Source organism: Sceloporus occidentalis, unplaced genomic scaffold (assembly GCF_023333645.1).
Source record: "Sceloporus occidentalis isolate IW3139 unplaced genomic scaffold, rSceOcc1.0.p SCAF_51, whole genome shotgun sequence".
NCBI lineage: Eukaryota > Metazoa > Chordata > Lepidosauria > Squamata > Phrynosomatidae > Sceloporus > Sceloporus occidentalis.
The window spans coordinates 2,200,199-2,224,311 of NW_028317031.1; the positions used below are offsets into that span (position 1 = coordinate 2,200,199).

The 24,113-nt window shown below is 37.5% G+C and overlaps 1 protein-coding gene across 1 annotated transcript in view; it reads left to right on the plus strand.

Annotated features, from left to right (window-relative positions):
- Positions 1 to 18,512, plus strand: part of LOC149288425 (protein transport protein Sec16B-like) — a 41,598-nt gene extending 23,086 nt beyond the window's left edge. Inside the window, exons 15-25 of the mRNA XM_089491632.1 lie at positions 272 to 406; positions 7,664 to 7,765; positions 10,639 to 10,708; positions 11,284 to 11,514; positions 12,837 to 12,898; positions 13,988 to 14,113; positions 14,920 to 15,006; positions 15,500 to 15,620; positions 16,346 to 16,425; positions 16,504 to 16,590; positions 18,354 to 18,512. Coding sequence (XP_089347758.1) covers positions 272 to 406; positions 7,664 to 7,765; positions 10,639 to 10,708; positions 11,284 to 11,514; positions 12,837 to 12,898; positions 13,988 to 14,113; positions 14,920 to 15,006; positions 15,500 to 15,620; positions 16,346 to 16,425; positions 16,504 to 16,590; positions 18,354 to 18,512 — 1,260 coding nt within the window. The remainder of the gene's footprint in view (positions 1 to 271; positions 407 to 7,663; positions 7,766 to 10,638; positions 10,709 to 11,283; positions 11,515 to 12,836; positions 12,899 to 13,987; positions 14,114 to 14,919; positions 15,007 to 15,499; positions 15,621 to 16,345; positions 16,426 to 16,503; positions 16,591 to 18,353) is intronic.
- The last annotated feature ends 5,601 nt before the right edge of the window (positions 18,513 to 24,113 follow it).

The window sequence follows — 24,113 nt, forward strand, 5'->3', positions numbered from 1 at the left end:
GCCAACCTCTCAAGGAACATTTTCATATATAAGGGATAATAGTTCAGCATCGATGTGGCAATGTTGTTAGGAGCAGTGATTCTCAAGACGTGAGTATTATATTTGTGGTGATGAATCCAAACTTTTTGAATACCTTTGTGTCTTTATTTCTCGTATAACCAGATGTTGCATTTTGTACATAGATCTCCATGTGCTATGTTTTATATTAATTTTACTAGTTTCATTCTATATGTTTTTCTAAATTCTATCTCGCTTCTTTCATGCCCCATAGGTATACAAACTGGTATATGCCACACGCCTGCTGGATTATGGCCTGACATCGCTTGCTCTCCATTACTGCGAGTGCATTGCCGCTGCTGTCCTCTCGCACTCAGGTTCTGCAACATTGATATCACAGTTAATCAAGGTAAGCTTGGCTCTCACGTTCCAACAATGGACAGGCTCGCTGCTGGATACACTAATTAATACACAAAAATCGTAGTAGAAGGGTTATCCAAATATGTGGACCCCTTTGGGTCACCTGGCCTAGAGAGATACCAACCACACCTCAATGAAGAAGACTAAGAAGGTCAATGTGTATATGTCTGTATTGGTTCAAAGAGAAGTTGTCTTGTATTTAGGCACTAAACTATTCTGAATTTATGAGCAATAACAGTCTAATATACTGATGGAGGTTGGAGTTTAAAAGTTTAAAACCCATACGGCAAACTCATAAGCATTACTTGTTCATGGCTTAGCTAGTAATTTCCTAAAATATTTTTCATTGTTGCCAACAGAAGGTATCAGGATGTAGCAGACTGTCTGTGTTTCTGTTCCTATACCGTCAAGAGTTAAGCATAATGATTAATGTTGTATCTGAAAGAGGATGCCATTTAGAGGCAGGCTGGCATCTTTCAGTCCTGCCTAATTGTGCATTAATATAGTATACACCAATTAGTTCAATACTCGCTTGCCAGGCATACTAAAACTTTATAGCTATCATGCAAACGAATGCAAACGGCGGTCCACTTAGTACTCATACAAAGAATATTTTTACTGATTGCATCGTTTTTTTGCATTAAACCCAGAATTCCTGTAGTTTTTGGAAAATAAGGCCCCTTTTCGCATGTATAGATGCTCGTGTTATTGCCCAGCAATATGATTTTGCTTCAAACATTAACAAAGGTGCTCTTCCACTTAGACGAAACGTTCATTGAACACGCTAGTTAAGTCCTGCAGATATAGTTATGTTGAAGCACTGCATCAATTAAGAAGCTCTTTCCGTTTCTATGGCAACAACCTATGAGTTCCTGCTTTTGCATCACATGATAATTAAGGATTCCCTGAAATGAAGCAAAATGTGTTGCTTGAAAATGATTTCAGAGATGGCTTTGGCTATTTAGCAGTACCAGGAAAGCTATTTCTAATGCTGCCTTTAGTTAGAGTATGTGGAGCAGCGGCTTTATGATTCAATATTACTCGATACTATTGAATTTTTGACAAAAAGACAGCTTTCAGAATAACACATGGAATTGTATGCAATGTAAACCATGATAATAAAAATATAAGAAATAGATATTTGTATGAAAACATTATTACCTATTATTTTTATACATGCGATTGTACTTTTTTTATTCTATACAGCAAACTGCCTAAATATGGCCACATGTAACACCCACACTTCTTTTGCAACACACCTGTTTGTCAAACAATGATGGTCATTAGCGGCGTATTCTTGCATAGGCCGACTAGGGCGGTGGGTCCAGGGAGGCGGCAGGTCCTCTGCACATAACAGAGTGCATGATTTATTGCCCTATTGGGCGATTAGGCTCCCTAGTAATGAAGCCTATAGGCCAGTTAAAAGGGAGACAGTGATCTGTCTAACCAGCCCATACACACATGGAGGGCTGTGCCGTGTTGGCACAGTCCTCCATAGTTTCATTCCACGCCTCACTCCCTTTAAAAGTGGAGCACCGGGATATAATGTCCTATCCCACCACCCAGTAGGAAGAACAGCAGGGGGCCGCAGACGGCTCTGCCATGGTTAGGGCAGCACCAAAGGTAAATACAACTCTGATGGTGATGATGAAAAAGTGTAACTGTTATTACATACACCCCAGTACATACCTGAATAGTAACAATAATAGTAACTAATAGTAATAGACTTTCTTGACTTCAAGGAGCATTACTGATGCCGCAATAAAGTGGTCCTGTCAACTTCATGACTTCATTTGCAGGGCTCACAAAATAATCTATTCTGCGTGTAAACCATCTTTCACAATTGAATCTTTCATGAGACTTTCTATAAAATGTTTTATTCTTGTTTATGTTATTACCAATTAATACAGAAGGCACAGTATTTACATCAGTCTACTACCTTGCAAACATTATTTTATTGTATCAATTTACTAAGTAAGAACATCAGGCTTTATAGTAAACTAGATTTAAACATAATGTTTTAACCTAGCATATTATTATTATTAGAAGCAACGATTACAAGCCATTGATATTTACACACTATTGCTTTAGAATGGTGATTCTTTAGTATTTTGTGTTTGTTGACAAAACAGATATATTTTTTTTGGAATAGCATCAGATGTGGACTGTTTGGCCTAGCAACCTTATTGCATTTATTTTATTCATATTCAGTATGCTTAGTATGAAGATTTAGGGTTAGTATGAAGAATTATATTGGTTCTATGTTTTGTGTATGGCTATGTTTAAAGAACGTAGACTTTACCATTTTTTCATTTAGGATTCCCTTCAAGTCCAAAGTACTGAGGCTGTACAAGTTAATGGTCCTGTGATTTCTTCCAGTGCTTTTGTAGAGACAAGATTGTCTGGTTCTGACTATAATGGAAATATTTTCTGCTATAGTTCTGATGAAAATAAAAACAGTGAGCCTCGGTATGAACTCATGGAAAAATATAATAGTTAAGTTTTATGTGCTGGGCAAAGGGCTGTATATAAAATAAGTGCATTAGTCATCAAAGGGTCTAATCACTACTAGGATGTAAGTGCCTCCTTTCCACTAGTCTAAATCTGGACACACAGTAGTTTTAATTTATTTCCGCTGCCTGCTTTCTCAATCCATAGTCTGGGTTAAAATTGCTGCTTGAATGGAAAATGGATATTGGTCTTTAGTACAATTACTGTTTATCCCTAATTATTGCTGCATTTTGCCTCTCATATGTATGAAAAGTAGAAAGAATGGAAGGGTGTTGGATGGTGACATGCACATGGCCGCCTGAAGGCAATTTTCCATGCGGCAGCAAAGAAAGAAGAAATATATAACTACTGCCTTGGCTTCATGATGTGGAATTACAAAAAACTAACCCAGATCAAACTTTGGCAGCCCAGTTAAAGCAGGTTTGATTCCTGAGGTAATTTGTAATTTCATGAAGAAAGTTGAACAGATGCTTCAAGTCGTAGGGCCATAGTGGAAACCAATCTTCTTGTAGGGCTGTATTGGCCAAGGAGAGATGGAAGGAGTTGCATAGATCTTGTACACCCCCCCCTGAAGTGGGGACCTGTCAAACTCGTCTAGGTTGGGTGGTGGCCAAAAGACACAACCCACCTCCCCACCAAAAAGCAGAGTCTTCAAGGCCTTGGCTCCATGATGGCACTTTCAGTTCAAAACCATATTAGTAAATCAATATAAAAAAAAACCACGTGCATAAAAACTAAAAAAATGGTGCTTGTGTGATTTCTGTGCTTATCGCCCCCGACCCATGGCTGGTGTCATAAGAATGTGTCCCTCCACCCACCAGCGATAGGCTAGGGCGTATTTAAGGGAGGGAAAAAAGTGCAGACAGAAGGATCCAGGGCATTTTTACATTAACCACGATTCTCCTTTTTAATTGTTTGTTCTTCCACACAAATATATATCGTTTTTACATGGAAAGATGGTGCTTTTTATTTAGATGTATAGTCCAACATTTAGTATGAATATTACATTAAAATAATGAAAATATATATTTTTAAATGTCCCTAATATTTTCCTATGAAAATTGTTCCCAAACTAGTTCAGTTGACCAAAATACTGCTAAGTGTATTAATATATGTGTCTTAATTTGGTAAATACTTAGCATGTGTAGATTTGTTGCATGTTTTTTTCAGATGTTATGGGGCACAAAATGGAATATGCCCATTCCAGAATGGACATTATTCCCTCTTTAGGCATTCATAATGTATGAAAAAAGCTCTTAATTGGCATGTTATTTCTTAGTCTTTTTGAAAAATAAAGCAAAATGCCCCTAAAATAAACATTTAGATGCATTGGCTAGGTACAATCCAATACCATAGCAGCAAGGTACTTTCTAAATGCGGTCACTATCCAAGTAAGCCGTACACTTTAAGGAGTCTTACAATGATCTATCGTTGCTGATGGAAATGTCTCTTGATGCAACATTCATTTGCTTCATTGTTAAAAAACATGACAAGCCACTAGTCAAATATAAAATACAAGAAGCTTGATTTACAGATAAGCTTTTAATCAGTAACTCCTCTTAACTATTTGAGTAGAACAAGCTAGTGTTTATTATCCACTTCACACCATGTTTTTTTTTTCTCTTTTTTTTTGCTGCCCTCTTTACTGGTTCAACAAAATAGACTTAAGGTATCATTGTACGCTAGTGATTTCCAATAAAAATCTACAATGCTGTAAAAAGTATATCCCCCTTCCCGATTTATTTTATTTTTCATATTTGTCACATTTAAATGTTTGAGATCGTGAAATGAGTTTTACGATAAGACCAAATTAACCCAAGTAAGCACTAAAAACACTTTTTAAATGATGATTTTGTGTATAGAAAAAAAGCTATCCAACTCTACCTAGCGCTATGTGAAAAAGGAATTGCCCCCTTAGTTACTAAATTAACCAATAAACCAAGTTGAGTTGATAATTAGGTTCAGTTTCACTAGACATACCTAGTCACGATTATGACTAGTACTGTTGAATCTAAACATCACTTGCAAAGTGAAAAAGGCTAAAAGGTCTCAAAAAGCAGCATAAAATGACACGATCTAGAGAAGAGATGAGAAAAGTTGACATCTATCAGTCTGTAAAGGGTTACAAAGCCATTTCTAAGGCACTGGGACTCCAACAAACCATGGTCAACCATTATCTACAAATGGAGAAAATTTGGAACAGTGGTGAACCTTCCCAGGAGAGGCCAACCTACCTATGAGCACATCAATGACTCATCAGGGATGTCACAAAAGAACCCAGACTAAAATGTAAGAGCCTATGCAAAAATGGCATCCATTGCAGAAACCACTGTTGACCAAAAAGAAAACAAGGGGTCGTCTCACGTTAGCAAAAAACATCTTGATGATCCCCAAGACTTTTACGATAATATTTTGTTGACTGTTCAAAAATGGAACTTTTTGGAAGACATGAGTCCCATTACATCTGGTGTAAAGCTAACATAGCATTACAAAATAAGAGCATTGTGCCAAAACTCCGGTGGTGGTAGTGTGATGGTCTGGGGGTGTTTTGCTACTTCAGGACCTGGACATCTTGCCATAATTGATGGAGCCATGAATTCTGCTCTCTACTAGAAAATCCTGAAGGAGAATATCCGGCCATCAGTTTGTGATCTAAAGCTCAAGAGCAGTTGGGTTATGCAGCAGGACAACGATCCAGAGCACACAAGAAAATCCACCTCTAATGGTTTAAAAGAAACAAAACCAAGGTTTCGGAGTGGCCTAGTCTGATGTCCTGAGTTGAATCTGAATGAGGTGCTACGGGAGGACCTTAGAAAGGCAGATCATGCTCGGAAACCCTTCAATGCGGCTGAATTAAAGCATTACTGCCAAGAAAATGGGGTCGAAATTTCTCCACAGCGATGTAAAAGACTCATAACCCAGTTAAGTTTGATTGCAGTTGTTGCTGCCAAGGGTGGCACAACCAGTTATTAGGGTTAGGGGCAATTACTTTTTCACATGAGTAATATAAGTTTTCCTTCAATAAATGAAATGATCATTTAAAGCTTCATTTTATGTTTACTCATGTTGTCTTTTTCTTATATTAAAATTAGCTGGATGATCTGAACCTACATCAATACCACATTGAGTGAATATTTGTAGAAATCATGTGGAACCCGTAGAAGATTTTGAATAATACATACTGTTTATCCATGGAGTGTAAAAAAAGATACAACACACAAGGGACTTTTTTAGTAGCATCCATCATCATGGCCAAAGTCATAGATCATTCAGAACAACAGAGGAAATAGGTTATTCATTTCCACAGGTTCAAATATACACAAATATACAGTAGGGTTGATCTGTAACAAGTTCAAGGTCACTGGGAAAGTTACTTCATTGCTGCGAAGTGGCCATAAAAAATCATTGTCATCGAGTGCGGTATGAATAACGGTCAGCGAAAGTACCATAAACCTGAGGTTAAAGCGAAGTCTCAATGAAACCGGAAATCATTAGGAGAAATTTTCTCCAAACCCTCATTTGACGTGAACTGCATGAATATGGTCATTGCAACAGTATCAAAAGGAAGAATCTTGAGCTTTTACATTCATGTCCATACTTTCATGTCCAGTTCTAAGAATACAGTTCCCTTGGTGAAACATGGTCCTTAATGTGTTTTTTATGTGGTTTGTATCATTAGTATCTTTGTGATGATTGAGGGAGAAGTCAACTAAGCAATACATATTTTAAAAAAAATCTGCTCAATATTAATTTAAAAATATGCATTCTAGCATGATATAATCCAGGTTCTCCTACTCATAAGTCTTTGTTTCAAGGAACCGCCATTGCTATTGACCTAGTGCTAACCAATCAAAACAAATACTTCTAATTAAATAAAAATATACATACAGTATGTACAAAATAAAAAAATGTATAAAGGAATAGCCACAAATAAATACAACTCTATGAAAATCTATTTTTCTAATGAAAATGTATGTCTAATGCTACATTGTACATGGGTAAAAAGGAGAGAAAAGGCAATAGAAACAAGTTTAATGTATCTAGAAAATAAGCATTTATTATACATTATATTATTATACATGCTGTCTTCTGATCATAAAACTGGTCAAGTGCCTTCCTCAACATTTGAAATGCATGTGCCATAACATTTAACAGAATAAAATAAAGTGTATCATGCCCAAAATTTTAATCAATGTTGAGGACTGACCCTTGAAATTTTGAGACCTCCGCTCAGTAGAATATTGGTTGTATAAGTTCAATGAAGTCGCCTAAAAGTAAAATAAAGAAAACTGAGCGAGATGGAGAATTCTCCCTTGTGGTATTTTCAGAAGTCCCTAAGGAGAAGTGGCACAACATTATTATCTCGTACATTTTGAGCTAAGAGCAGACTCACAAAATATTATTTAGAGAAGATCCAGTCCCCCCATTCACACATATTTTATGTTTTAAAAGTGATATAAAAGATACAAAATGTCCTATATCAATACATTATTATTATAACTTAACTAGGTTTAGGGAGATAAAGAAGACTATTATTATATCATTTATATATATATATATATATATATATATATAGCGCCATACAATACATATATTCAAGAGGTATGACAAAACTAGAACTGACAATCTAATACAAACTGATACATTAGGTAGAGAGGGTTCTGCTTGTTGCACGAGTAAGCCGTATCAGTTCTTGTTACTAATCGTGCTTTGAACATGCCCTTTAAATTCACAGCTGGCAGTACGTCTGAAATTTTCTGACCCAAGCATCCTGGACAGGTCTGAAGAGGAACCCAAATGGATGACGCAACTAAGGACTTTGCTTGGGCAGTTACAGGTAAATTCATTTGGATTCAAGTTTGTTTACGATACTGTATAACCCCATTAAATTAAAGGTCATGTGTTATTGTGCAAGCAAGATACCTGATTGGAGTGCGACCTACAGAAGCAGCAGTGCCGTTATTATTTCTTATATCTATTTCAAATAAATAGTCCCCCTTCTTCTATGCCAGCGCCAAAACAGGGCGATACCGGGTTCAAGCTGGGGCTGCAGCTAGGGCAATGCGTTGGGCAGAATCGGTATACAAAAAATATACTGAGAACCTTTTAAGGTTTCTGACATGGCAAAGAATTCCAATTATTTATACAAAAAATCAGTACGATAGAGAAACAAAGTCATTCTTTCATGTTTTTGTTTTTTTTTTAGTATCCCCAGGCTTATTTTTAGTTCTTTATATACGGTATTTAGTTGTTTTCATATTGATAGAATAAATGTAATCACTCAAGAAGATATTTTATAAAGCAGATTATTGAAATATCATCCTGTCACATTAACTCTTAATAGTTCACTCAGTCAGCCGCTGACCATCTATTCTATGCAGGCTTGAATGGATCTGCTAATAAATGAATCATAGATATCTGTATTCCTCATCAATCTATTTGGTGCCTGAATGTATGGTAATTCATTTTTTGAATGTCAGTAGCCCTATATAAAATAGCACCAGAAACTGGGACATATCGAACCTCTTTACGGCTGGGTTGCTAAACCAAATTAATGCTGATTTTCGTGAATTATAGAATACTACAGTGATTAGTGTTCTTTGAATTAATCCTCTTCCAGGCAAATGAGAATAAATATTATGTTCCAATTATCAGTATCGCTGAATATAGTAGTAATTTTCAAGCCCATCACTTTGAAAATCCATGTTTTTTTCGCAAGTATGGGGGATTATATATATTTTTTTTTAAGTAAGGAGGACTCGATTTTGAGTCTTTTATAAATCTAACTCCTGAGTCATGAAAAAAATAAATTACATTTTATCTTAGAAAAAAAGAGAAAAAAATGCCCCTTTTGCCATCATGTTTTTCATTCTTTTTTTTTTTTTTATTCACTTTTCTCTGTGGTTTGGTTCTCGGCACTTTGCAGATATAAAAACCTGTGACTGTACAAGGGCTAGGGGTCCGTACGCACGGAGAGGAAATGGTTGTAATTGGCACAAGATATCACAGACTTTCTGTGGTTTCAAAATCAAGCAATTACAGGAGCATAAAAGGGCTTCTGACAGGAAGCCCAGGGACCAGCAGGTGAAGCCGTTAGAGCGGAGGAAGCCACAGCTAGAGGTATATTGAAAGTCTTACAGAGGATTTGTATGCGAGCTGAACTAGAAGAACAGCATGCGTTGTTTATGTTTCAAGGCGCGGAGGCCACATTATAACTTGCTTAGCCGGTGGAAACGAAAAAAAACATTGAATTGCTGTCTATTAATTAAAATGCGGCACGTGGAAACTCTTTCGCACAATCCGCCGTGAAAATGGAAGCCATTTTGAGCTGTTTTTGTTTTCAAAGTACAATCTCGAGACTTAATTAAAAGTATAGAATAGTCATGACTGCAGTTGGGAAATCAGGTTTCACACGTTTCAGGGACCATCTGTAATGTCGGTTAAACAGTCATTTAGTTGTTTTTTTTTGTATTGAAATAAACAGGATTAGTATCCTTTATGCCACATGTTTCCAATTTGAAACACATTGTGATTTTGCCTCATAATGTACATCATCGAGGCCTATTTATTAAGTCCATTTTTTTAGCGAAAAAAATGTATGTTTTTAGCCTTATTATCTTCTATCAGTCTACATGACATTTGCTTTCCTATTTTTCTCCTTTTTTTTCTAAATGATAATATGGATGATTATCCCACCCCATTAAATTATTTTTTTTCCTACTTGTTAAGTCGCTATCTGCCTTTAAATGCAGATCATTTGTTCAGGTAACCTTTGTAAGGGTTTTGGAAGAGACAGGATCGGGACAGGGAATTGATTAGATAATTCTTGTTCAGCCTCCCTTGGCCACATGTCTTCACAGCTTCCATATGATCCCTCACTTCCAAATCACATATATCCGAAACAATTACGCTGATTGTAACAATCGTGGACAAAAGTATATGTAGTAGGTTGTTCTGATAAATGAATTTATCTATGAGCTTAATGTTGCTGTCCTAGTTTATAGGGTTCTTTGTACATAAAGCAGAAAATACAGCTTTCTGAATAATTGTTTGCTTTTTGATCCTCTGCGGTTTAGCTGCACCTCCACGGCCGATAATGGCATCTTACTTTAATCCAGTCAGTAATTGTGGCTCTTGTGCGTACGCATAAATGATCGATTATGATCAATCATGTTCGGATCCCATTACCCATATCCTGCAACTGCAGTGACATTAATAATGTTTTATATATTACATAGCCACAGGACCTTTAATAAATTCCAGTGGTCACTGTCACAACTGGAAAGGTTAGTTCTGGTAGATCAGTAATTGCAATTAACACAGCCGCAGTAGAGTACCTATAGTGTTCTCTGTATATTTCATAGCCATAGAGAAAATGCTCATTAACCCTTCCATGGCTCCACAAACTAGCATTACATTGTAAATGAATGCGCCACTAAATGCTTTGCACATACATTTGGAGCAGAATAAGTTAAGGAATATCTTTTTTTTGTTACAATGAACAGTAAAAAGTGCTTCTCAGCTTTGCAGCTTCAAACTGGGTGAATCTGATATAAATTCTACTGTCAGCGTCTGTGTTACTGTGAACCAGTAGCTTATCTCCCCGAACATAAGGAACTACAATTAGCTTGTAAGATGTACATTGTCTTTGTGTGCTCTCTTACAAGCGAGTCTTAGAGCTTTATGGAAATGTGTCTGTGTGTTCTTCAGGCTAGTTCTGATGTGGGCAGACAAACCCCTGTGCCTGTCAACGAACCAATTAAAGCATCAGGATTTACAGGTAAGGCTACTGTACATACACCTTTTATGTATTATTAACAGGTTCCGCGGGATTGATAATATTAATTTACAAACACAGGTTACTGGTGTATATTTACTTATATCACACACATTGCCAGAGGCATTTTTCCCTGTAACATATTTTGCTTAGGGAGTGGGTCCTGAAGATCAGAGGGTCCTTTTGATAAGCTTCTCAGGTCGGGAAATATTCTCTAATTGCTAGAGGCCAATGCAGTATGTTATACCACCCTCCTGTATGTCAGAGTGCTAATAATGGGCCACAAATCCTGCCTGTAGCATAAGCTGTGGTAGGACACAATAATGCTTAAAGTTGGACACTTCCTTCAGTTCAGAAATGGTCTTTAAAGTGGATCTCAAATATGTCTTATGCTTTCAGGACAGAGTAATCTGCAGCATGAGTGTGTACTGTGTTTATATTATTTCTTTGATGACCATATTATTAGGATACATGCATTTTTATAAATTGTCATAAATTGCATTGCAAGTGTTCTTGGATAGAATGTATAAGTTAAATCTGGAATGTTAGTGGACACAATGTATTCTTCTCTCTCTTAGCACCAATCACTGTGACTGAAGGTCATGCAGCACAGGCATTCAGTGGGGTTGAGGAGACTCAAGATATGGATGATACAGCAGGTCATTGCGCCACGTGGACACCGGAGAACCAATCAATGCAAGCTATGATAACCCCAAGTAGGGAGGACATGGAACACAATACACGGCAGTTGGCAGCCGTTAATGAATATACCTCCTGCTTTAACGCTCAGGAACCAACGCACATACCAGGTATAACCAGGCTCACCAATAAATGTTATACAAGCTTCTGGACATAGGTAGGCAGCATCGGACATTTCATTACATGCCCTATAGGCACTGATGATTCCCATAAACCTTTTCATTGGGTATGGTTGCTTTACTTATCCCTCATGCCGGAGCTGGAAGAATTCTGGGATTTTGTTCTAATCCGCCCTTATTCTGCTATGATTCAGCAGCATGCTTTGTTAATTAAATGCACAGTTATTAAAGAAATCCTAAAATTCTACCATGTTCAGGAGTTCACATATGACTGGTTTATCAAGTTTAGTAAAGAAATCCCCATAGTTTTTAATGTGCTTTTTGACTAAAAATGTATTGTTATTTTACTTTTATTGCCTTTTGCGTACATACGGTAGGGGGCAACTGAAGTGCGAATATAAGTTGAAAATTAACCACAATGCAGTGGCATGAAGGATTGAAGATTAATGCGTTGTTGCATGAAATTAAAAAGAGTTTTGGTAGGAAACAAAGTTGCAGTAAAGGGAAAATGTAATGCTTTGTCTCTGCTGTATATATTGTTAGTTCTCTTAATAGAAATTATACATTATGAGGTTTAATAACCATTTATATTCCAGCTGTGGTATGTGGACTTCATGTTGCACATGTTGTACTACTACTGCTACTACTACTACTACTACTACTACTACTACTACTACTGTTACTACTACTACTACTACTGCTACTGCTACTACTACTACTACTACTACTAGAGCTCACTACCCATGATGCGTAATCCTTATGTATCCTAAAATGTAGACCAAATTTATTTTGTTGTCTTCATCTCAGCTGGAAATACGAAACCATGAATCATTTTTATATGAGTCTAATGTTGTTTTGGTTTTTATGTTAGAAAATTAAAGTGCCCAACATGCCAAAAAACCCAAAATCTAATCAATAATAATCAGCTGCCACCCAAGTCTTCCTCTGTTTTCTCCTTTACTGATCAAAAAAAAAGACCAGTCCATGGTTTCTTCTCGGCTACCAACTGTATGATAATTGTGATCTGCGTTGCATTGATATACATGCTGTTTCAAATAGGACTGTCTAATTCAAAACTGAACTGTTTCCACTTTATTTGTTTTTATTTAATACATAATACACAATATTTGATTAATGATGCTGTTAAAATAGTCTAATGGTATTTGTGGTGGCTTTTCAGGGCAGGAAATTTGAGACTTACGCTTCAGTATTTTCTGGTTCCAATAAGATTCTTCTGCTTTCCATAAATCATCCACGACATTATTGGTCATGTAAGCTTTTAAGTCATTTCATTTTTTTCCCATCTATTCTAGACATCCCAGTAAAAGAGCCCCCTCCGCAGACCAGCCTTATTACTGCTGGTGTCCTCCCGCAGGTGAGTTGGTGGACTAAGAGGTCGGTTAAGAGTGACAGGTTGTGTAGCAAATCATGGACACAACTGATATCTTGGAAGGTGCCAGATTAGTAAAATGTAGGTTAAATTAAATTACCTGAATCTCTGGGAGAAAAATTATGTAATACTGCTGCACGCATTATTTTTTCCAGTATTTATGAATCCAAAAGCTATAAAAGGGGGCATTGTAGTTACATAATAGGGTGCATGCTTCACACAAAATCACAAAAGAACAACCTGAATTGTTCACTTAAAAATGGAAATAACAATATAACCATTATTACCAAAAATGAAAGAAGCTGATGTAAGAGTGTCTAATCCAGCATTTTAAAATCCCATAATAATCCTGTAATAGTACACAGTCATGCCGATGTATGGCATTTAGAACGAATGGTCTTGTGGAAGGTTTTTTGCAGATTTGCCCTCAACTGTTAACTGGGTTTGTAAGAATTATGCATGTCTGAGTATGGGTACGATAATCACAGGCTTAGAATAATTGGCCGCTTTTTTTATCTGTGAGATCCTTCAAAGTGGCTTTTGAGTAGATCAGTGCTAATAAATCAGAATATATAATTCTTTGGAAAGTGAGTGAAACAGACTGGGGCAACATTGCCTGAGGAGACCACGTGCAAGTACTTTATGCATTTCATAAATGAGGTCCACATCTTGATAACCCCGATAGCTTGCCATGTGGTATTTTAACCACTTGAGTTCTTATTTGTGCTTTTGGGTAAGGTAAAAAAGGCAACTCAAATAACCAACGATAACTTGGTTCAACACATAGCACACTGACATCATGTTAATGGAAGGTATAGAAGCCTGTTTTAAAGGCTAAGATGCTGATGTCAACAAAAAGGGTTGAGCAGGTCTTCCAGAAACACTGTAGAAGACAAAACTTTAGTTTTTAGCTATGCCCGTCATTGGAGGACCGTCACATTTATTCTTGCTAATAATTAAGCCATCACACTGGTGAAACATTAGGAATCTTTGACACAGAAGAGGGAATTTTTGTTGTTTGCTTGCATGGGAATACAAAACATCTCTGCCACTTCTGTGCCTCATATTTTGCAGCCTCCGTTTGCATCGGGGAGAGTACGGACTGTGTCCGAGACCTCTACAGTCTCCATGGACGAAGAGGAGGAAGAAGACGGAGCAGAGAAAGAAACATCAGATGACAAGTCATATGAAGCAAAGAAGGTGATATAATGTGCACTATGCAAGGGGAAAAAAACCTTATATATGAAGATTTGTTTCCTATTTCTCCTGTGTCATAGTTTGATGTCATATTTTATGGGTTTATGTAAATCAGTTAAACAGTGTTCCAAATGTCTTCATTTTTTCTCTTTAGCTGCCCTTCTGCTTTGGGCTAAATTAACATTGATTATATTTCCCTGGAGTTTTCCTTTGTTCTGTACATAGCAGAGTGTTTGTGATTAAATTTTAAATAGCTTTGTGTATGTTACAATACAAGCCAGCATCAACACAGAACGGAGAGATGCAAGTTGGATAAATCTTTAAGTTCATCTGTAATGTGTTCTGTTAAATGGAATTGGTGCTTTTATTCAGAACGAGCTCATAGGGAATCATTAATCAAAGGCATGGAACTGCAAACCTAGCGTTAAAAAAGCCAGCAACAGATGTATTGCTTTTTGTGATTATTTTTTCTTTTCTCCCCATGGAACAGGTTTTTTTGGGTTTTTTTTATTTTTTTGTCGCCAAAACCGAATTCAATGTTGGCTGGTCACATGGACATAGTTTAGCTTTTTATTTGCCAGTTCAATATCTGATGTTCATTTTTGCATGTTCTCATTGTATCAAATCAAATTTGACATGGAACCCTGTGAAATAGCAGGAGTGAAATCCAATGGTCTTGCTGCTCAAAGGGTTAACCAGGGTCTGACAAATCCTTCCTAAACTGTCCTGAATAGCCAGTAGTTCTGTGAGCACAAAACAGGTGTTGATTTATTTTCCACAAATTCTTCTTTTTTCTTTTAACTACTCAGGGTTCTTCCTTTGGTTGGTTTGGATGGTTCCGTTCAAAGCCAGCAAGAAACGCAGAACCACCAAAATCAACAGACACTACAAATCAGGTAACGCTTGAACCTAAAACATGAATCTACTGGAAAAAATGTGTTCATAAAGGAAATGCATAAACAACGTAACAAAGTACCCAAATACAGGATGGACGTTTATTTCAGAGGAAAAATTTTAAAACTTGAGGCCATACTTTAAAACTGGAGGGTCAGAGGTTTAAATGTAATATAAGGCAGTTTTAATTGATGGAGAGGGTGGTAGATAAGGTGGTGGAAGTGGTGGAGGCTATTACAGTGAGGGAATTGAAGCATGCATGGGATAGGCATACAATTATACTGAATCTAAGACAAAATGAGTTAATACGTCAGATGAGCCGAATGGTTCTTGTCTGCCATTCTGGATTCTGTTTCTTTCTGTCTTTTTTTTTCTAGACTATTACTAGGTGTCTTGTATAATCTGCATAAAATCCAAAACATGGAGGCAATCATAGAAAGGTGATACATATATCATACATTCTCGTATTTGGCTCATGCATATTATTTCCAACAGAAGGAGCCTATACCACCCATGCAGGCCAATGCAGCTTCTGAAACACTTTCTTATTCTTCATCTCCACCACCAGCTTACCCTCGAGCAAATACCCAAATCAATCCATTTTCCAAAAACGCAGGTAACACTGGCTACAAATATTTTTTATAACAACAGTTTTTCACATTTTCAAATTTGGCAAAACCTGCCTCTTTTCAGTGTCAACGTTGTAACATTTTAGACTAAATAATAAAATAATTTTGATAGGTTTAGATCAAGCCAAGAACTTGGCATACAACATGGTGTATAATTTATTATAAACATACGGTGTTAGTGCAAGCATGTTATAGATCCAAGAACCTAAATTAGTACCTACTTGACCTTTCCATCACATTGATTTATTTAATGCAATGTGTGGCTCAAGAGATCTATTAATTGATAGACGTTCCATAAAAATAGACTACTGGTTCCTCAAATATTGATTAAGCGCGGTGAAGAACACAGCAACATAGCTAGAGATTTGTCCATCATTGTTGAAGATAAAATCTAGAAGTGGCCTGATGAAGCCTGCTAAACCTTACAGTAATTGATCTAAACAAACTGTTGAGCCCATAAAAGAAGAAACACAGAGCTCTTGTAAAGCAGAATTTAGGCTTTTATTTTATATAATTTTTTCTTTATCAGCCTGCTTTTTTTTCTATGTCAATGCTGTTTTGTGGAAGACGGAACTTAATTTCAGAAGTTCTGAATTCCACGAGGATTCAAATAATGGCAGCCTGTTCATGCAATGTAAGAGCTAGCTCACAGAGCACTGCCCCAATATCAAAGGAGAGTCACAGATTCTTTGTATAATGTACTTCTTGGCAGGCGGTAAAGAAATTGAAGAGCCGCAGAACAACAATAGCAGTTCAGTATTACCAGACACTCAGGGTCAACAGGAGAACATGGTAAGTGTACAGTTCTGGTGCTGTGAGGTTAGGACTCATGTATGTGCACGGAATCATCTAAATGCATTGTTATTTTAGGTGAGACAACCAAATATTCCCATGTTAGTCCCTGGAGATCAGACAGGCAGACCTGGTGGAGCCGTTCCAATGTATAATCCTTCACAGGTAATATCCTCTAAATGCTGGTGCATACGTTAAATTAACCAGTTTGTAGCAGAGGTTCAGTGTTTCTGTTTTTTCATGGCAACTAAAATGTAAAAAAACAGAGAACAGAGGTTTAAAGGTTTTTATGTGGTTCAAAAATGAAGCTATGTGGTTGACAGTATCAGCGTCTGCATGTTTCCAGAACCCGTGTACTTAAGCTACGTTCAGGTAAATAGATAAATGCAGGTTACTAAACAAGGGTTATTATAATAAATGGCCTGATGTTGAGAATCCTATTGCAGCTTTTTGGAAATGGTGGTAACCGGTTGGTTTTAATAAAGGTCCTTAGGAAACCCCAGATATTCAGAATTCATTCACCTATGTTCAGTTGTGATGCACCAGTGGGAAATGTAGCATTAATTGCACATTGATCAATTAATAGCCCAACTCCGATTCCCAAATCCCAACCTAATCCCCTACCCAAAGTCAGCAGGTAGAAGACGTTGGGCCAAATTGAGAAGTGGGTCACGTGCTTTGTTCCCCCAATCTTCTGAAAAGCTATAGCTATTTAGATCATAATGTTGAATAATTTCTCTAATTACCAATACAAAACACCTTATTTTATTATTATGGTATTTATCAGAACAGGGACCTTGTTTGATTTTTGCCAATATTTTGCTGCTTTTCCTTGGCAAACAGATATTTTCTTCTTTGATTTATAACAACAACAAATCTTTATCAATGGACCTTGCTCTGAGACCCAAGTTCTGCAGGATAGAAAAAAAATGTTGAGCAATATAGGTTGAAAAAAATGGCTTAATATAATTTCCAGATACAATGATGTAACTTTTCTCTTTAAAGATAACTGTTTAGATAAAACGCTTGTTCAGTTCTGCCATAAATCCACTACATCTTACTCTTAAATAAATATATTTACATATTTAAGTATTTTGATTTATTAATTCACATTTTTTGATGCTGGCGAACGGTGCTCTATTTCCAAAATAAATGGCAGGTTGTATACTGATTAATATTAAATCAGGGTGACAGCTATAAATAGTAGATTTTTTAATGTAGTTCAGAGATATTCAGTGCTCGTAGATGGGTTTTTATTCTAAAAAAAAAATATGATAAGGAAGGTTGATTTCATGCGGTTTCAAATTTTGCAGTGATAGCAATATTATAAATGCTAATCAACCCAAGGCTCGTTGTGCAAACATAATTTAAGAAATCGGGGGGAAAAGCAATAACACCAAATTAATAGAAAAATAATCATTCAGCTTTTGTAACACTTGTGGGGGATGGGGAAGGTAGATTGTCAATCGTAAGGGCCATTAATCACAAGAGATGGGGTTGTATAGTATTTCAAATTCATTAAAACCTCTGTTTCTGAACAATATTCTTTTAACCCCTTAAGGACAATGGACGGTCCCTAAACCCACTGAAAACAATGCATTTGGAGCCTGTACATGTACGGGCTTTGTCATTAAGGGGTTAACTATTATAAGAGAAAGAATGTATACTCTATATACAGTAAAAATTTAAGTATAATACGCACTTGGTTATAATATGCAGGTACAAATGTATCCTCCAAGAAAAAAATGAGTACATGAGTATAATATGCACCCGTAACTCCTGCCTCACATACACGCAAACTCACACTCACATATATCGACACTAAAACATGCTCACACTGACATATAGCCACACATACATCTATATAAGTAAATATGTATTATATACCTTATGTATTACACGTGCACAGACATACATATTGCAAATAGAAATTGAATGTATCGAAAATCGATGAGGTAGTCCAAAGAATGTCCAATATAGTGAAAATCCTGGTAGATGGAGATGTTTTCAAAGAGCGCAGCTTTATCCGCACTAAGCTGATGCTCGCAGAGGAGAGGACAGCGTGTATTTTGAAAGATAAGCGTTAGCAGACAGAGTAAACCCAGGGAACTCGAAGGTACCTTTCCTGGGATAGATCAGCCGTTCAATAATTTTTGCTCCAGACAAAAGTGTCCAAAGCTGCTTTGAGACACAGTGTTCCGTGTGTCCCAGGGAGGCCTCGCTTCTTCCCCACTGTTTATATGTATTGTTAAGGTTATCTGTGCACTTCCATGCCTCATCATGATTATCTCAAGCAAACGTTTGTTAATTGACATAACTGAAGTGGAATCCCTGGTGTCAGCGTGTCAGGTAACCTCAACATCAAATGCTGTGTGTGTCAGACTTAATATTAAAAAAAATAACACACACAGTATCCCACTCACCACTGTCTTACAGATGCCCCCTACTGAAACTTTTCATTTCCTCCAGCTTCGTTCCTTCTTGACAGCGCTCAGGTTTCCCAGTACCTTGCCGCCTCTGACTCCGTTTGAGCGGTTGTGCTGGACGGGGGGGAGACAGCCGGGTGCGATTTCACAACTTTATACACACCTTATCACCTATGCATTTCCTGACTCCCCTCCCCACTGTCGGCTGTGGGAACGTGACTTGGGTATCTCTTTAACTCAGTCGGACTGGTCAGAAATTTACGTTAACACATTCTCGCTTACAGCTAATACTCTTATTAAAGAAGGGGCATTTAAGGTGGTTGGCAGGTGGTATCTCCACCCTTCCCGCGTTGCCCAGATTTTTCCGGGTTCCAGCGATTGTTGCACGAGAGGTTGTGGAGAAAGGGGCTCATATTTCCACATGTGGTGGACGTGTCCCCTGGTTGTGGATGTGTGGACATGGATCTTCGATCTTCTTAGTGAGATCATTGGTACTCGGGTGGATCGGTGCCCTTTGACGGCCCTGCTTAATAAGCATCACCCTAATCCTCAATTCCTCTCGCATACTCACCGGCTTATTCATAGAATCTGTGCTGCGGCGCGACTCTCCCTTGCTAAAAACTGGAATACATGCATCCCATCCCACTCACAGCTTCTGGCCAAAATTTGGCATATTATGCACATGGAAAAACTCACCGCATACATACATGACACTTCTGAGCGTTTTTTGATGGTGTGGACCCCCTGGATGTCTTCTGCGTACGCCGATGGCTCTACGGGTAGGATGGCCGCTTTGTGATCTACCTCCGCGGCTCTTCGGACCCATTTATATGTATCTATAACTTTACCCCCTTTTTTTTTTTTTTTTTTCTCTTTTTCTTTCCTCTGTCTCTCTCTCTCTCTCATGTCATCTCTCATGTCTCTCCTGTTCTGAGGGTGGAAGGTTCATAAGTCTTAGTGTCTGGTCTTATTATAAGGTCATTCTGCCCCCGCCCCCGCGGTGTGCTTCCCAGACAACTGCGGCACCCCTATTATACTGCTCGCCTCTGGGCGGCTTTGCCTACTGTTACATGGGATCTCTGCCCATGGGTCTCCTTTTTCCTTATTGAGGTCTCAGTTTCTTTGGTGGTTTCTGCCCGTACCGCCTCGTTTTTTTTTTTTTTTTCTAAAAAAAACAAAAAAATTTCTGTATGTTCCGCTTTGTATTTCCAGAATTGCTAGTAGGTCAACTATGTTCGCCCGTCGGGGCATATGCTCTCCACCTATACTCTCTTGACCATTCTGGGGCGCAAGGCCCCTTTGGACCTCTGATTTTGGTCTTGTTTCTGTCGCATTTTGTTTTCACATGTTTCATGCTGCATTTATATCTCCATTGAAAACAAAAAAACGAAAAAGACGCCGGGATGCAGTCCTTGTTTCACTATGCTTTATTTCTATTTGTTTTGTCACATGATGGGTCTGGCTGTCACTAAAAAATTTTGAATCGAAAAAAAAAAAAATAACACACACAGTATCCTGCTGGCTGATGTATCTCGACACACACACACGGACAAATGCTCTTTCTAGATACAAATGTTACTAACATGTACCTGTTCTTCTTCCCAAGTTCTCAGGAACTGGTCACATTATGAACAAGCCCAGCCGTCTACAAGGACGATACCCGGTGCAGCCCTGATGATCAACAGTTTTACAGAGCACCACTCAGGGAGAGAGACGTGATCATTCAACACTAGTAGCACAAATCAAACAGAGGAAAAAGCCTTTCATTCCCTCTGGAATCCTTTCATTCACGTGGTTGTATATTTAATCAGCTGATCATTCTTTTTTGCAACTGCAATGCAAACATTCCGTAAAACAGAAAATATCTTGTTTTGGCCTTATGTCATGCATCTTTACCTGTTTTTTTGCTTTATCCTCACTAAAGACAAGTATATAACACATGCAAATGCATATGGTTTATTCTGCAGAATCCTCTCATTTGTAAAAGGGACACCATGACAATTTAAAAGGACTATGTATTTATGTATATATATATATAAATATGCATTTCGTGACTGGTGAGCTCTTTTATGATCTAGTGAAGCTATGGTTGTCAGAGAAAGTAGGGAGAGAGTGGACATTGTGAGAGAGAGAGTGAGAAAGTGAGTCACTCCAAGTGATTGTCTATACACCCTCGCATCTCGGAAGCGGAAAACAAGTGAATGTGTGAGTTATTGGGGATGTTGAGATGGACTACTATTTATAACCTAAAAAAAAGAACTTGTGATTAATTTCTAGATAATACCATAACAGGAAGAGAAAAAAGAGAGACAAAAACTGAAATGTGAATTTCTGCCTCGGGCAAGAAGCATACTTCAATTAATTTATAATCAACAAGCTAGTAAAAAAAGTATCAAATAAATACAACCTGCCATTTTTGTGTAATTCACATAATAATTGTATTATCAGTGATATTAATTAATGATCTTAAAATTTTATCAGTTCTAATACGGCTTAATCAATGATGTTAGTCTCAAAATGACATATTCAGAGGTTTCCCCTTGCTAATCTTTTCACTGCTGGTTTTAAATGTTTAAGTATTGGACATACTGTCAGAAAACAAGGTACATGGATTATTTTCTAATCAGTCAGATGGGTCATAATTAGGAAATTCTAGGTACGCTATATGTACAAAAGTATTGGGACACCTGACCATTATACCAACGGGGACTTTTATGACATTGCATTCTAAATACCTAGACAATAATATGTAGTTGGTCCCCGTTTGCAGGTATAACATCTTCCACTCTTCTGGGAAGGCTTTCCACAAGCTTTTGGAGTGTTCATTCATCCAGTAGAGCGTTGGTGAGGTCAGGCACTGGTGTTGGATGAGAAGGTCTGGATCACAATCTCCATTCTAGTCCATCCCAAAGGTGTTTGATGGGGCTGAGGTCAGGACTCTGTGAGGCCGGTCAAGTTCTTCCACACCAAACTTATCCAACCATGTCTTTATAGACCTTGCGCTCTGCGCTGGCGCACAGTCATGCTGGAATAGAAAAGGACCTTCCCAAAACTGTTACCACAAAACCAATGCTCTGCTTCCAACTTTGTGGGAACAGTTTGGGGAAGGCCATTTTTAATCCAGCATGGCTGTGCCCCAGTGCACAGAGCGCAGAAAAATCTTGTGGAAAGCCTTCCCTGAAGAGTGGAGGCTGTTATAAGCTTGCTTTCATTACAGAGTTTTTCTTGGACTATCCTTTAAAAGAATGCCTTTTGAGAATAAAGGGGTTCCATTTTAATGGAGAATTAAATGACCTTGCCTCATTTCCCATAGATAGTGATTGTGAAGAAGTATGGTAGAGCAGTTCTCTTAAAGTATATATGTCTCTTGTAATTGGAGAATATATAACAGAATGAATGTTGTTGAAATTATCAGAAATGAACCTGTGTTAAAAACAATAGGAAACACTAACCTTGCCTCTTCAATTCCATGCTGCAAAGTGGTACGTGGAGTACTGTGCCTTACCACATGCGTGTTTTGGTCACTACATCTTGTTAATCTTAGTACCTAAACCAGAACAGTGTAATAGGAGGTCACTTTTTGCAATAGCCATCAATCATTCTCTCTGCGTCTGTTCAGTAGGAGACAGGGATCAGACAACTTTGCCCTTCAGCAGGTAAATCAGATATTTCTGATTTCTGTTTTTTTTCCACCTAATCTGTCACTTTCAAATTTTGTACATCAATGTGTATTGCCAGACAAGAAGGTAAACCATTCCAGAGACGAACTACAATACAAGGACGTTACTTATTGTACTATTGTACCGTAAGCAATATGGTGATCCTCAAACACTAAACTACAATGAGAAGGTCTGAGACACAGGTAATAATGTGATGAATATAATAATAGGAGGCTTTTTCATTAAATCTACAGTATGACACACAATATACCAATATAATATAATAATAAATACAGGGAATGCAACTAAAGTGTACAAAACAAATGATAGTGTTGTGAAATATCAGGTATAAAAGTATTTGAAATATGTTAAAACAAATCAATGCTTCTAAAAAAAAAATACCATTAAGCCTCCTAGAAAGATTTCTATCTGTTCCTGGAGGTGTTAGCGCTTTCTGACTTTGGACCTCTAACGTCATTTCCAAGACAACACAGCATAAAAAACTCGAGGAGGGTAGTTAAAAAATGCAGCAATATTGATGGAACAAAGGAACACTAGAAGGGGAATATATTATTACTGTCATTATTTATTAAACAAGTATTATATAAAGAAATGCAGGTCTTGTTGTGCATCTTGAAGAAGAAAAAAAACACTTGGGTACCCGATTCTACAATTAAGAATGTAAGTAACATATTAATATATGGAAAATAAGTGAATTTGAAGGAGCACTACAATGTTGCAGACAGCCTGTAGAGATGGGGCAGGTAAAGGGGCAAATGCATTTGGGGGATTCTGCGAAAGTACATATAATGGCTATAGTGTCCCTTTAAGAAGCACCTTAAATGCATACCATGGTCTTAACTTACTCCAGAACTACATGATTATTATTCCCTATTAAGTTCTCTCCTGTTAAGTTGATGTTTTTTTTTTTTTTTACATTTTCCTAAAAGTTGTGACGGCAACAGTTTCCGGTATTTCTGTCCATGTGTACATATTACAGTAGACTATTAATTCATCTTTACACTTTTTCAATTTGTGTGGCAAAATAAGGTTCATAGGCAGTGCTGATATGAGACTCCCCCACATGTATTCTCCTCTACCTCTTGGAAAAAAAGAACACCAGACAAAAGTCTTATGTAAAATATGGCAATATTAACCTGAAAGAAGACAGAATAATATAATACAACAGAAAATGTATTGTAACTAAATTTTACTGAATGGTGAAATTGTAATTAGTGGTTCTCCAACAATATGTGTTTATGAAAGAGGAGATCCGCCACCAGGCGACCCACTAGGGAAGTCAAGAACTGAAATAAGAAGCACATAGGAACCAACACCCCAGACATACATTTTGGTCTTCTTAAGGCTAGGTTTCCACTTATTTTTTTTGCTAAAAACGCCCATAAAAACGCCAATTCAGCCACACGGCGTTTTTTTTGTGAAAAAACGCTGCGGCCAGATGTTAGCCGTTCTTCAATAGGAAATCGCACAATGCCATATCCACTTGGCGTTTTTCTGTCTGCCGTTTTTTCAGTCCTCTGTGGCGTTTTTCTGCTTTTTTGGGCTCTGTGGCAGTTTTTCAAAATCGCACAATGTTGACACT